At 47.7% G+C, this 15,042-nt stretch overlaps 1 protein-coding gene across 3 annotated transcripts in view; it reads left to right on the plus strand.

Annotated features, from left to right (window-relative positions):
- TEKT5 (tektin 5) overlaps positions 1 to 14,764 on the plus strand; it is a 30,825-nt gene extending 16,061 nt beyond the window's left edge. The window contains exons 6-8 of one of the 3 annotated variants that reach the window (XM_088657425.1): positions 4,721 to 4,875; positions 9,331 to 9,580; positions 14,629 to 14,764. In XM_088657425.1, coding sequence (XP_088513551.1) covers positions 4,721 to 4,875; positions 9,331 to 9,547 — 372 coding nt within the window. In that variant the 3' untranslated portion in view covers positions 9,548 to 9,580; positions 14,629 to 14,764. Of the gene's footprint in view, positions 1 to 4,720; positions 4,876 to 9,330; positions 9,734 to 12,088; positions 12,221 to 14,628 lie in introns of those variants that run through there. The other 2 variants (XM_035131489.3, XM_035131488.3) reach the window with 2 other exon arrangements.
- The last annotated feature ends 278 nt before the right edge of the window (positions 14,765 to 15,042 follow it).

Consider the following 15,042-nt stretch of genomic DNA (forward strand, 5'->3'; position numbering starts at 1 on the left):
AGAGCTCTCCCACATCTTTTCCCTAGCTGGGCAAACTCTAGCTAGGTTTTGGGAAGGAGGAGGGAAACTCTAGGACTCACTTACCGGGCTTTGGGAAGGCAGCATGAAGGCTGGAGAGGGCAGCCAAAAGAGGCCTTGAGGGCCATGACCAAGGATTCTCCTACCATGTTGCAGTGGGGGGCAGCTGTCCTAGATGATAACTTTTGAAGGCTGCTATGTTTGGCAGGGTGGGTGCCGTCCTTTCAGTTGAGTGAGCTGGCCTTGTGGATTCGTCAGCTCAGGGATGTGTAGACCACCCAAGCTGCACTGTGATGTCACCATGCCACAGAACCCGGACAAGACTCAACAATGGGCAGTCATAAAAGGCATGAGCACGGGAAATGTGGCAAGCAACACTAAGGTTGGGTAGCACGGGCTTGACATGAAAAGGAGGTGTGGCTATCATATCCTCTGCTCCATCTTTGCTCCCAGTGTGGGAGAGGAGGCACATAGAATTGGAATGGGACCCTGGGGGTGTCATCTAGTGCAACCCCCTGTAATGGAGGAATATGCAGCTGATCCTTACGGGGATCGAACTTGCATCCTTGACGTTATCGGCACCATGTTTCTAACCAACTGAGCTCTCCAGGCTCAGTGAATTGCGACAGCACGACAGTGAATTGCTGGTTTCAAGTAAAACTTGTTCAGTATTGGCCATGATTTTGACGCTGTTTCTCTAAGGCAAAGACACAGAATTATAGATTCATAGAAGGGACCCCACAAGCCATCTATTTCCACCCCCTGCTGCAATGCAGGAATCACAGCTAAAGCATCCCTAGCAGATGGCCATCCAACCTCTGCTTAAAAACCTCCAAGGAGGAAGAGTCCAGCACCTTTTAAGAGAGTCCGTTCCACTGTCAAATGGCTCTTACTATCAGAAAGTTCTTCCTAATGATTAGTCAGAATCTTCTTTCTTTTGATTCGGGTCCATTGGTTCAGTTCCTACTGCCCTGGCCAACAGAAAATATCCTTGCTCCACCTTCCATGTGATAGCTCTTCATATATTTGAAAATAGTTATCATGCCACCTCTCAGTCTTCTCTTTTCCAGGCTAAACATACCCAGCACTCTCAAGTGTAAAGTCATCAGGCTTGGTTTCCAGATCTTTGATAATCTTGTGTCACCCAATATTGACTCTTATTACCTATATTCAATGAGCATCTCCCCCCATTAAAAAAAAACCCTTCCTGTTTTAAAAAACGTTTTTGTGCGCAGGAGGGAGAAGGTTAAAACAAATCACGACAAATGTCGCAGGAACTGTGGATGCCGTATAACCTTCCTGCAAAGTTGGTGCAAAAAATTAAATACACCTCGATGGAATTAATAGCTAGATCAACTGGAAGTGAGAAAGCATGAATACCGAGTCAAAGCGCCACAGGTGCCATTTCTGGAAGAGGCTCCTTGGTGCAAATTGCCTCTGCAATCTGTATGCCGCGAATACGAAGATTATATTTTATGCATAACAAGCCCATTTAATGAGACAATATATAGAATCACCAAGCAAGATGCATGGACTCTGTAACACTGGTGGATATATTTATGTGTTTTGTTTTCAATTTTTATAGTTGCTACAGTCATTGTTCTCTTAAAAACAATCAACAAAAAATAGCACAGTTGAAACAACGAAGCCATGGATTGTTGGGAGTGGGAGAGCCCAGGCCAGCAGCATTCTTTAACCTCCCTCATCTCGAATACCACTTGACACATTTTAGCCACCCAATTTGAATGCCAAATTTGCTAGGTGGTTCCTTAGTCACACTGAGGACGCACCCCTTTTGTGTATGCATGACGCTACAGCTCTTGCTCCGTGTGGAATTTTGTATAAGGTGAACGCTTGTGTACAGGGGGTGGGGAACAACAGAACGAGAGAGGGAGAGAGAGAGAGAGAAGAAAGCTTCTGGAAACAGCGGTGGGATGGGGGTGATTGGGAGCTCCAGCAGCGGCAGGCAGTAAGGAAGGAGGAGTCTGCCTTATCCGCAGGCAGAAGCTGCAGATCCACTCCAGCCTTTTTCTTATGCCTGCACCTGTCTCTGCCTCGTGGCTCTGTCTGCATCTGAGCTCCCTTGGCCACCTTTTGTAGAGAGAGATATTGGGGGCATACCTGCCATGTTCCTCTCTGAAAAATAAGGGACCGGACCGAAATTAGCATACCGGAAGTAGTGCGGCTGCCATTTTGGAACTGGGCGGAGCATGCTCAGAAGTGACTTTTGACGTTGCTGTGCCCAGTTCCAAAATGGCTGCCGCACCAGAAGTCGCACTGCAGCCATTTTGGAACTGGGCAGAGCAGCATCAAAAGTCGCTTCTGAGCATGCTCCGCCCAGTTCCAAAATGGCCACCGCGCCAGAATAAACCGGGGAAAAAACAAAAAAATCCGTTTTTTCGGCTGGGGACAGCTGGAAAAACGGGGGTTTCCCGGGGAAAACAGGAGACTTGGCAGATATGATTGGGGGGTGAGAAGTTGCTTTTGAGATGCACAAGCAAAGAGGAGGAGGCATTGCACCCTCAGCCCTCTCCAGATCTGCCCTGCCTCTTGAAATCTTGGCACGGGTCTTTTTCTCTGAAGTTAAAATCTCCTGTTTCGGCTTCTTGACCCCTCTTGTTCTGGTCGTTTTGTTTGCTTCCCCCCACCCCACCCCCTTTTTTTACCTCTTTCTTGCTCGCCTTGTCGTTTTTCGACCTCCCTTCTTCCTTCGTTGAAATAATACAAACCAAAAACAAAATATCCTGGGTGTACACCTCAATGAAATGTGCTGCACTCACCCATTGCAGAATATTTTAAAACGAGGGGCATTACCATAAAAATTGACTGCAAGTTGCACTTTGTCCCTGCCTACGATGGAGGTGTGGTGGTGGGGATTTGCAGAAATGGTGAAGAATGCCAGAGGGCAGACTCGTACTTATTCTCGGCAAAAGATGGGTGTACGGTTGGCAGCTATATATATATGAACTGATCTCCACCCAGCCTCTGGAGTGTGTGCTTGTGTGTGTGTGTGTGTGTGTGTGTGAGAGAGAGAGAGAGAGAGAGAGAGAGAGATTTGCTTCCTAATTCTCGGAATATAGCCACAAAACAATGTAGTTTGGTGCAATAGAATCTGGTGACTTCCCCCACCAATCCGTTCAAGTCCTTTCAAGTGATGCAAGTTTAATCTGGACCAATGTGTAAATCACAGTGTGCAATCCAAGGCCACTTGTAGCAAGTTTCTGCCAGGTGTTAAGGGTAGTTCCTCTACAGAGCAAGTCCCTGTCCCTCTCCCAGCTTCTCCCCGATTCTTATTTATACTTTCAAAGCGGGGGGAAAAGGAAGAAGACAGGAGACAGCAGCCAGGAAGGCAGGATGGCCTTAAAACCAAACATACTATTAAACTCCGAGTTGTGGGTTAAAAGACGAGGCGGTGTTTGCTTTGGGAGTTCACATAAAGGTTCGAACAATATTTTGTTTCGGAGGCTGCCAAGGGAGGAGATTCCTGGCTCCGTTATCAGTTATCCTCTTCCTCTGGGGGCACCATCTGGCAGGAAGGTCTCCTGCAGAAGCCCCATGGGAACAAACCGGTCCTTTGCAAGAGGGCCAAAAAGGCGGACATATCTGCGATTCTGAATTAGGGACGGGGGAGAGATTTGACGCGGTTCACATCTAATCTCAAATCTGCCGAACTCGTCTGAGTTTGAACCAAAACGCAGCCCCCTTTTGAAACTTGTATTTCCCCGAATTTTGCAATGTAAAGTAAAATAAGGTGGGCCGTGGAACATTTAAAAGCATCTTAAACAATGGAGCTAAAACCATAAAACTTAACTAAAAGCTGGAGGGCTTGATTCATGCTGCCGTGGTGGTTGCCATCCACGCAGATTTCCCATTCCGATGTTCAGTAGTACCTTGGTTCTCGAACTTAATCCATGCCGGGAGTCTGCTTGACTCCCAAAACCATTCAAAAACCAAGGCGTGGCTTCCGATCGGCTTCCGAAAAATGCTCACAAACCGGAACACTTACTTTCAGGTTTGCGGTGTTCGAGCGCCAATTTGTTCGACAATTAAGCTGTCTGAAAACCAAGGTACCACTGTATTCTCCTGCCCCCATCCCCCCCAGGCACATTTCTTTCCAAAGAAGCCCTAAGAAAGAAATACTTCCCATTCGAATGGCCCCAGGTGTCAGGGACTGGACTGGACTGAGGAATGGTGGTGACATAGATTTACAACAGTGGTTTGCAGAAGGTCAAAGCTCAGAGACTGCAGAAGGGAGAAGTTGGGAAATATTGGGAGAGGGGCAGGAGGAGGAATAAGCACCAGGGGAGAGGCAGCTGACAGACTCAGTGTCTTTAGACAGCATTCCTGATGCCCCCCCCCGGACCCAGTGGGCATTGAGAGTAGGAGAACAGAAAGCTCAAAGGCAGAAAGCACAGATCAGCTGGCGCAGGGGTGATGTAGAATAGGAGAAGACGGAGGGGGCGGGACTTTACTTGGAGCAACACCATTGTCTAAGTTGACATTTCTACGTCTCTCTCTGTGACTATTGAATAAAAAACTTGGTAAGAACTCTTCTCGTTTATCTGCTTCTTGGCTGGATTCCCTGAAGCCTGACACCAGAGGACGGTGGCGAATGTCGCATCAGTCAAGGAGGTAGAAAGCACTGTGGGGGAGGGGGGAGCGAAACAACCCTATCATTTTCTTCTCCTCCTTCTCCTTTCAGACACTGCAAGAAATCTTTCAGACAGAAAATACAATAATGTTGCTGGAAAGAGCCATAATGGCTAAGGAGAGCCCACTCAAGGTGGCCCAGACACGCCTTGAAGCCCGAACATGGCGACCAAATATGGAGTTGTGCCGGGACGTACCCCAGTACAAGTGAGTGAGCCCCCCCCCCATCTCCCGCCCTCCAGATATTGCCGGCTGAAGGGCTACCACATTCCAGATCTATTTGCTGGTGATGCAAATCGCATCGAGGATTATTAGTGTTACAGGATTCGGGGAGTTGGTTTGGATGCCGTCTTTGAACTCCCTTTTGCTTCTATTTCTACAAGATGGAATTCTGTAATCAGCGTTTCTCTAACTTGGGTCCCCTCCACCTTTTGTGGAACGACAACTTCTATCATCCCTAGCTAGCAGCAGCGGAGCAAGCCAATTGGGCGCCTGGGGTGGCCAGCTGCCTGCAGGGTGGGGTGACCTGGGGCAGGACCATACCTGCCAAGTTGCTGTCAGAGAAATAAGGGACCGGGCGGAAATAGCAGACCGGAAGTAGCGCTGCCGCCATTTTGGAACTGGGCAGAGCATGCTCAGAAGTGACTTTTGATGCTGTTTGCCCAGTTCCAAAATGGCGGTCGCACTACAGCCATTTTGGAACTGGGCAAAGCAGCATCAAAAGTCGCTTCTGAGCATGCTCCGCCCGGTTCCAAAATGGCTGCCACGCCAGAATAAACCGGGAAAAAACAAAAAAAATTCAGCTAGGAACAGCTGGAAAAACGGGGATTTCCCGGGGAAAACGGGAGACTTGGCAGCTATGGGCAGGACGCTCTGCGGGGCCTCTGAGGAGTCTGCCTGCCTCCTCCCACTCAGCTGCCCTACAGCTGAGGGGGAGGCAGTAGGCGGACCATTTGGGGCAGCGCAGATCCTGTGGGTGCCCAAGCCACTGCGTCACTCCCAGGAGAGATGGGTGGCTCAGGTGCACTGCAGGCCCCGTGGTGAGTGCCGCCTGGCATTTTGTCAGCCGCCTCAGTGGTGACATTCGGGGCACGCCGCCCCCCGCCCCCCATTCCTCCTCCCCTAGCTAGCAGGAGCTGTGGTATGAACTGTAGTCCAGCAGCAGCTAGGGACCTGTGTTTGAGAAACACAGTGCCGGTAGAAGTGGTCAAACCAGTTGGTGGTCCCTAGTGAAGTCTCCTAGACCTCTGTTTACATGACTTAAGGACACCATCACCCACCAGCTTTATTGCAGGAATATTATGCAAGATGTCCTTGATGCAAGGGCCCTGTCCATACTGCTGTTTGTCCTGTGATTTCTCATCATTTCTCATCCCACTGCTTTCCCATGGTTTATGGCTGAATTGGAACACATGCCAATATACAGAAAACCCCTATTTGTTCCAATTCAGCAGCAAACCGTGGGTTTTCCCAGGGAAAGGGGCAGGACCAAAAGAAAGAAGAGTTTGGACCCCTGGCTAAGAAATCATGGGATAAACGGGAGTGTGGATGGGCCCAATAATAATGGTGGATTTATTCTGCTTTATGTTTGTTATGCAACGCTTCCAAATATGCTAGTAGATTATTACTGTCTGGACGAGCTATAGCGTAACAAAAGTGGAACATGAATAAACCAGAATATTTGCGCAATAAAAAGTTATGGGACTTCGGCAAGAAGTTGCAGGAGTTGGAGTGGTTGGAAATGAAGCAGTGTGATTGCTCCAAAACTTTTGCAGGTGCAGAAGTCGCCCTTCCCTGCCAACTTTTAAACGCCTGCTGAGAGCTTTTTTATTCTGCCAGGCCAGTGCAGGCAATTAAGAACACATCCTTTCACAATGGCTAGTTAATGCCTGCTTTAAACCTTCTTTATGATGTTTATTGTACAATTTTATGATTACTGTAAACTGCTGTGATATATAGAAGCATATAAAGATCTTTATCAATAAATATAAATAAATAGTATTGAAGGGGTGATCGTGTACGACTGCCCCGATAGCTCCATGAGTGTTTCTCTGTGCATTTCATAGAATAGTGTTGTGGACTATACTTTGCTCCTCACAGAACTACGGTTCCCAGGGGCACCCTCAGCAAACTACAGTTCCCAGGATTCTTTGTTGTGGGAGAAATCCTCCGCTTTGGCGTGGGTGTGACTGTTGTAGGCTACATCTCCCATCATCCCTGATGATGATGATGATGATGATAATTTATTATTTATTCTTCATCCCCAGCCACTCTGGGCGGCTTCCAACAGAATATTAAAATATAATAATCTATTAAACTTTAAAAGCTTCCCTAAACAGGGCTGCCTTCAGATACCTTTTAAAAGTCTGGTAGTTGTTTTTCTCTTTCACATCTGGTGGGAGGGTGTTCCACAGGGCGGGTGCCACTACCGAGAAGGCCCTCTGCCTGGTTCCCTGTAACTTGGCTTCTCGCAGTGAGGGAACCGCCAGAAGGCCCTCGGTGCTGGACTTCAGTGTCCGGGCAGAACGATGGGGGTGGAGACGCTTCCTGACCATTGGCCATGCTGGTTGGAGCTGATGGGAGTTGAAATCCAATGATATACAGATGGCACCACAATGTTGGCTAACCGTGTCCTATGTTTCTTCAATGCTTCTGTTCCATTTCTCTTTGGGTTTTTTTTTCTAGTTACAAAGGGGCCCAGTGTACATCCCCACCCTGTTTTCCCTTCTCATAAAGTTGGGAGATACAGGATGTTTTGACACCAGGCGCTGGCAGCCTATCGTGTTAAGGGTCGGAGAAGCTCTTTGCCGAAATCGTTTTTTCGAAGCCACCCTCCCCCTCCAAAAAAGAGAGAGAGAGTTGACTCATCTTTTCCTAGTGCACCTGTATGAGCCTCAGTGAGTGGGAGTGATAAAATCTCCAGCAGCACAAAGCATTTTACAGGATCTGGCTAAGCATCAAAGGGGTTTTATAGCAGAGTTGCAAACACAGCATCTGCTCCGTCCTCTGCAAGAGCAGGGACAAAAAAGAGAGAGAAGAAAAGAAGTGTCACACCGGCACACAATAGGAACTCGGCAAGCAGGCTTGTTATATTGAGCTTTGGTCCAGCTAGCTCAGTATTCTCTACACTGACTGGCAGAAGCTCTCCAAGGTTTCAGAAAAATAATAATACTGTAATAATTGTAGGGCACCCATCTGTGGCTTCTAACAGATATAAAAAGATATTAAAAAGGTAAAGGGACCCTGACCATTAGGTCCAGTCGTGACCGACTCTGGGGTTGCGCGCTCATCTCGCATTATTGGCCGAGGGAGCTGGTGTATAGCTTCCGGGTCATGTGGCCAGCATGACAAAGCCGCTTTTGGCAAACCAGAGCAGCACACTGAAACGCCGTTTACCTTCCCGCTGTAGCGGTTCCTATTTATCTACTTGCATTTTGACGTGCTTTTGAACTGCTAGGTTGGCAGGAGGTGGGACCGAGCAACGGGAGCTCACCCCGTCACAGGGATTCGAACCGCTGACCTTCTGATCAGCAAGCCCTAGGCTCAGTGGATTAACCCACAGTGCCACCTGGGTCCCCATAAAAAGATATTACAGTGCTTTTATATCTGTTGGAAGCCGGGCCCAGCATGACTGGGGCAACCCAGTCAGATTGGTGGCTTATTATCATAATTACAGTCGTACCTTGGAAGTCGAACGGAATCCGTTCCGGAAGTCCGTCCGACTTCCAAAATGCCCAGAAACCAAAGCCTGGCTTCTGATTGGCTGCAGGAAGCTCCATACCCTCCAACGTTTCTCTGATGAAAATAGGGACGTCCTAAGGAAAAGCGGGACATTCCGGGATCAAATCAGAAATGGGGACGGTTTCTGTAAATCTGAGACTGTCCCTGGAAAATAGGGACACTTGGAGGTTCTGTTATTATTTATAGGGAAGGGCTGCAGGGCTCTGATCTGGCAGCACAGCCTGTGTTTGATGTTTTATCGTGTTTTTAATATTCTGTTGGGAGCTGCCCGGAGTGGCTGGGGAAGCCCAGCCAGATGGGCGGGGTATAAATAAATAAATAAGGGCTGGATTTAGGTTTGATGAGGCCCTAAGCTACTGAAGGTAATGTCCAGCTGTCCTTTGTCAACAACAAATTGTCGCTGTTTTGTTGTTGTTGAATATAGGCTATATGGTAATTGATGGACCTAATAGGTATCTCAAGCCATTTGCACATGTTGCCATGCTACCATTCCATGCAGAATGTAGGCACCCTATATATAGAAAGGAGCAAACCAGTGATATTTTAGGGAGCAGGCTAGCAGGCAGGGCCCATGACTTACACCATAGGAGCCTACACAACACAAAACACTGTTGCTGTATGTCGGTTTTTCTGATTTGTTTTTTTTATCTTATATTTTGGAAATGTACAACCAGTTCTTTTTTTCCTTTAATTTTTTTTGGGGGGCCCCCAAGAGAGTGGGGCCCTAAGCTACAGCTTGTTTAGCTCATACGTAAATCCGGCAGGGGTTATTATTCTGGGTTGCTGATGTCACGTTTAGGCGGAAGCCGGTGTTTGGTTCATTCGCCCCGTCCTTCAAGGATTTGCAAACCGCTCCCCCCACAAATGTTTCTGAGGCTCTGAGTATCTGTGTCTCTCTCTCCCCCCCCCCCCCAATTTCAGACTGGTGAACGAGGTTTACACCATCGACGACACGCTTCAGACCCTGAAACTGCGCCTGCGCGAGGCTCACGACACCCTCCAGCTGCTGATCCTCAACAAGTCCAAGCTGGAGCACGACTTGCTGGTGAAAGCCAACTCCCTTTTCATCGACAAAGAGAAGTGCATGGGGATGAGGAAGACCTTCCCCAGCACCCCCCGCCTGGTCGGCTACACCTGAGCTTGCCCGCCGACCTCTGCTCTGACATAAAAGGTTTGCAAATGATGGGAGACCGTTCTGCTCGTTTCATTGCTATTTTTCCCCCCCTTTTTGTTTCCTCCATTAGCCAGCTTGACAAAGGAAACAAAAGAGAGGAAAGAAATTGGATGGCAATAAAGCATAAGAGAAACCAAACCGGAGAAAAAAGGGTTGCGGGTTTTTGTTGCTGGGGGGGAAATGCGAGGTGGGGGGGAGGGGTCTCTTGCTGTGGGAGGAGCTACAGTGCACGCAATGCATCCTGGGAAAGAATTGGGCACTGGGGCTCACCTTTCTGTCCTAGAATCATAGAGTTGGAAGAGACCACAAGGGCCATCCAGTCCAACCCCCTGCCAAGCAGGAAACACCATCAAAGCATTCTTGGTGTTTCCTGCTTGGCAGGGGGCTGGCAAGCCCAACTGCCTCCTCAGCTTCCGGGCTCTTTGATCAAAGAAAGGGCATTTGGGACGCGACAAGAGGCAACGCCACCTGTGCGGTGCAGATTTTTGAAGTCCCAGCTTCATTTTTTTATTTGGTTATTTTGGCAGAATCTAGACACATATTTTAAAAACCGCTGTGAAAATGCTTTTTTAAGCGGAGTTTTAAAAATATACAGTGGTCCCTTGGTTTTTGAACATCTCCATTGATGAATGTTTCGGAACTCAAACGTCATAAACCCGGAAGTAAATGCTTCCATTTTCGAATGTGCCTCGGAAGTTGAATGGCTTCCGCTGAGGTACCGCTGTGTTTTTCTCAATTTTCTCAATTAAATTTGCAGGCCACCTTTTGCGCCTCGGTTTTCGAACGTTTCAGAACTCTTCTGGAAGGGATTACGTTCGAAAACCGAGGTACCGCTGTATATTGAATTTGCCATTAACTCACCATCACCATCTAGTGACACATTTGTATAATGCTTGGCAAACCCTCACTGTGATCAGCTCCTGCCCTATGGGAACCTATGTCCCCGCTATGGAAGGATGTGTGGATCCAGAATTGGCCCCCAGTCACTTACAGATTCACTGTTAACACCGTTTTCATGGAAGACAATCTTACTTGGCTACGAGGGATCATGAAAGAAATAAGAAATTTGTATAATGCACTCAAAACATACTTAAAATGTTATACTTGCAGCTGTATAGTCAAGTCCTTTGTTGTATTATTACATTTCTACCTCTCCTTTCCTCCAAGGAGATCAAGGCAGTGTTCGTGGTTTTTCCGCTCCCATTTTCATCCTCGCAACAATCCTGCGAGGTAGGCTAGGTTGAGAGACGGTGGTTATATCCACAACATACATTTAAAGTGCATTGCTTTCCCCCAAAGAGTTCTGGGGGCTGTAGTTTGCCCTGCACAGAGCTAGAATTCCATCACCCTTGACAAACTACTGTTCCCAGCATTCTTTGGGGAGTACGCCATGTGCTTTAAATGGATGGTTTGGATGTGAGCAGCGAATGGCCTAAGGCTATCCAATGAGCTTCATCTCTGAGATTTGGATGCTGGTCTTCCAGATCACAGTCCACTGGGTGCGAATTAAAGGATTTTTAGCAAGAAAAGAATTGTGGAACATTTGGAAATTGAATATTTTAATGTGATCACATATGGACATGGATGGAAGAACTTACTATTAGCATGGAGGCGGGAATTATTGGGGGTAAAGTTGACATTAAAGGGGGGAAAACATGGATGACATTTATTAATAATAAAATCAACTATGGTGTTTTCCAAGATGGATGGTTTATTGAGCATCCATCAGGATTTGTTTGCATGAAGTTTACGGAGAGATTGTATAACATTGGCTCTCTGCTGAGCTTTGATTCTGGTTTGTGTGTGTGGCAATTCCCCATCCCTTTAGTTACTGCCAAAAGACCAGTTTTGTGGGGAAGTTTATTAGATGCACAAAAGCACCGAAACCCGCTGGTTCTGCCAATGTGCGGTTGATTCCCACCCATAAATAGCAAGAATCAGGAGGCGCCCCCTTTGAGTCTGCCCAGACAAAGTGCAGAAAGCAATGTCGTCTTCCAAGACTTGTTTTCATGCCTGCGACGGGGCGTGCAGAAACACAGAGCAATTCAGCGCTTACCTCCCTCCCCTCCCCTCCCCCCGCCCCCGTTCTGATCTAAAGGCAGCGCAGAGCAAAAAGTCAAATCCTTATATGTCACGCAGGAACATACTCACAGGGAACCTGTCATTAGATCATTGTTTCCTCCAGTGCCCTGTTGAAAGAGACTCTCTTGCCCCAGGCCTCCACCTCCGAGTCTCTATATATAGCCTTACTTTCATTTCTAAAACCGTCTGTTTTAAATTTCTGAAAAGAGATGCTGTGCTGGGCCTCCGCCAAGTTCAGATACTGCGCATTCCAAACTTACAGTGCAAATGGATTCCATAATGTTACAAAAGTGTGGGTGGCAGCAAAATTCCAAGGGGTTCCCGGCACTCGCCCAGGGTTTGTGTTCCTTTGGAGAATTTAGACACGGCGGGGACTGTCGTAGTTTTAAGAAATATGGTTTATTCGCCTGTTTACACCTTCAGGCTGCATGGAGGGAGTCCAGATCTTACATAATGGTCATTTCGAGAGGAGCTGGTCCTCCCACAGCTGGGCAGCCCTGGAGTCCATCTCTGCCAGTCAGCTCTGCAGCCAGCCTGCCCAAAGTGGACCCCAGGGTGGATCTACGCACAGGAAAAAAAGTCAGAAATGAAATCATTATAACAAAATGCTATGTAAAGTCACCAAGAAATTTTCTTTGCTCTCCAGCGCCCTCTGGTGTTGCATGTTTATTACGCATTCAAAGCACTTCTTCTTCTTTTTTTACTAATGTGTTGAGTCCCCAGTCTTTCTTCCTCCTTTCCAGAACACCTAGCTCCAGATACTCTCTTTTCCTGTGAACCCCCAGTCTTTGTTCACACTTCAAGGCAAGCAGGGGAGGACAGTTCCCCCGCCTTGCCAATGGCCCTCAATTGTTTCTTGATGGCCCTAGCTTGGCCAGGTCATTTTGCATAGGCTAGCCCAGGAATTCCTCTGCAGCTTGTATTTCTCCCTTCATATCCCGAATAATCAAAATCGTGCCATTTATTAATCTCTAGCAGGCCCGGCTCTAGGTAGACCCCCGGTGGCGCAGGGCACCATGGCGCCGGCCCGCCAGAAAGGCGCCACGAGCTGCGCCCGCCCGCTGGCCGGCCGATCCGCCGCGCAGCTGCACCTGTGGGAGCCGCGCTGCGCCCACCCGCCCACCGCGCTGGGAAACCGGGCGAGAGGGCGCCAGAGAGATCGCGCTGTGCCTGCCCGCCCGCCCACTGCTGCGCCCACCCGCCCACCGCGCTGGGAAACAGGGCGGGAGGGCGCCGGAGAGATCCGGCGCACCACAGCAGCAGGGGCGTTTAAGACGGCCCTGATCTCTAGGGTTTAAGGGGGTCCTACCTCCCACCCCCCAAATCGACAACAATATGCTTGGGGAGCAGTGACGACTTATTTTGCTGGGAACCACTGCAAAGTCAAACTCTCTCCCTCTCTACCCCCATATTTGTAGGGTCATCTTAAGGCATGAGTAGGGATGGAAAGATGGAAAGATCTGCCATTTTTGGTTCTCTCAGTTTCTCCTTGTAGACCCTTTAACCACCCTCAAATAAATTCAGACAAGACTCAAATTTTAGGTTTGGTTTTTGGCAGAATTTAGGCCACAACTTTATTGATTACAATAAAGTGAGTGGTTGCATAGGCTCTGGTTCGACTAGCTCCCTGCACTCTTGCAGGCAGCGCTGACCCTGGGCACCAACCATAGGTCAGCCTTGGGTGAACACCCGGCAAAGTGGAAAGCGGGGTCAAGCCAGTCCACCAGCCAGGACCCTGGCTCTGGGCACAACCCCTCTCAGGGTTGACCAACCAAGAGTCCCAGGATTCCTATAACGGAATAGCCATCGCACAGGGATGTCCAGACCGCTCTGCCACCCTTATAACCTGAACCAGAGCCTATCCGCAACCTTACAAGTTTTGACGATTTGCTAACACAAATCTTGACCTTTAAAGCCCTTCACGGCGTAGGACCCTCGTACCTACGGGAGCGCCTCTCCCGGTATGCCCCACGGAGGACCTTAAGGTCCGTAAATAGCAACACCTTAGAGATTCCAGGCCCTAAGGAAGTCAGATTAGCCTCAACCAGAGACAGGGCCTTTTCAACATTGGCTCCGGCCTGGTGGAACGCTTTGTCTCGTGAGACCAGGACCCTGCGGGATTTGATTTCTTTCCGCAGGGCCTGTAAGACAGAGTTGTTCCGCCTGGCCTTTGGCCTGGAATCAACTTGAACCCCTCCACCTTTTTCCTTTTCTGATGAGGCTGCATTTTAAATGTTGTATTTAATCTTGTTTTTAAGCTGTATTTTAATTAACTGTTTTATATTTGATGTTAGCTGCCCTGAGCCCGGCCCTGGCTGGGGAGGGCAGGGTATAAATATTTATTATTATTATTATTAACATGTGCCCTCTGGTTAGGGAGGACCCGATTTGCCAGTCTTAAATTAATTTCCCCATATTTCTGCAGCAGTTTGTTTTTAAAATCCTCCTGAAATCATTCGGCGTTTCTCCTATGCGGTTTTGACTCACTTGTACGTATGGATTTTTTGCAAGAAATTTCTCCCAATGTAATTTCTGACGTGTTCGTTTCTGTATACATTTCCCCACAAATGCACACCTTTGATTTGGGTGGCAAACTGCATCGCAAAGTTTGGATAAGCGCAAGTTGTGGAGGATGACTGTGTTTCGCTTCTTATCTGGTTTCAAGAAAGGCAAATCGGATAAATCCATCACAAAATGCGAACAGAATCAAGTCCCCACCTCCTTCTTTACAACTTACCCTATTGGCATGAATATAAGCCTCTCTTTTTTTTTTTCCAAATTCCGACCGTGAAAAGTTAAAAGTGTGGCTTAAATTCGCGACCTTACAAAAATTGGCTTTTATGCTATCGCTGCTGAAACAGACACACAGTAAAACGGAACGGGTGTGAGTTCCTGCGGAATTTTAAGGGAGCAGCTTATATTTGGGTATTGTATTTTTCCCTCCCCCCCCCTGAATTTTACAGGTGTGGCTTATATTCAGGTGTGGCTTATTTTTATATGCGACAACTGTGGCAGGAACTTTAAAACCTCAAAACTGGAAGTATGGAGAAATACCAGCGAAAGAACAATGGCAAGAAAAATGGATGAACCACACAGAGTTAGCAAAGTTAACAGACAAATTGCATGAAAAAAGATAACAGTGACTTCAAAAAGGAATGGGAGCTGTTTGCAACCTATTTGCAGAAACAACAAAAAGAAATGGGCTCCTTGGCAGGATTTGAATAAACTTTTACAATTTTACTGAGTTTAAACATGGAAGACGACATTGTAACAACACCTAATAGTATATATATATATATATATATACATGCAGAATATAACAAACAATGTGACAAACCAGAAGAGGAAGTTGAGGGAAGTCGGGTGGGGAGGGAGAA

Source organism: Zootoca vivipara, chromosome 13, assembly GCF_965207765.1.
Source record: "Zootoca vivipara chromosome 13, rZooViv2.hap1.1, whole genome shotgun sequence".
NCBI classification, from domain to species: Eukaryota; Metazoa; Chordata; class Lepidosauria; order Squamata; family Lacertidae; genus Zootoca; species Zootoca vivipara.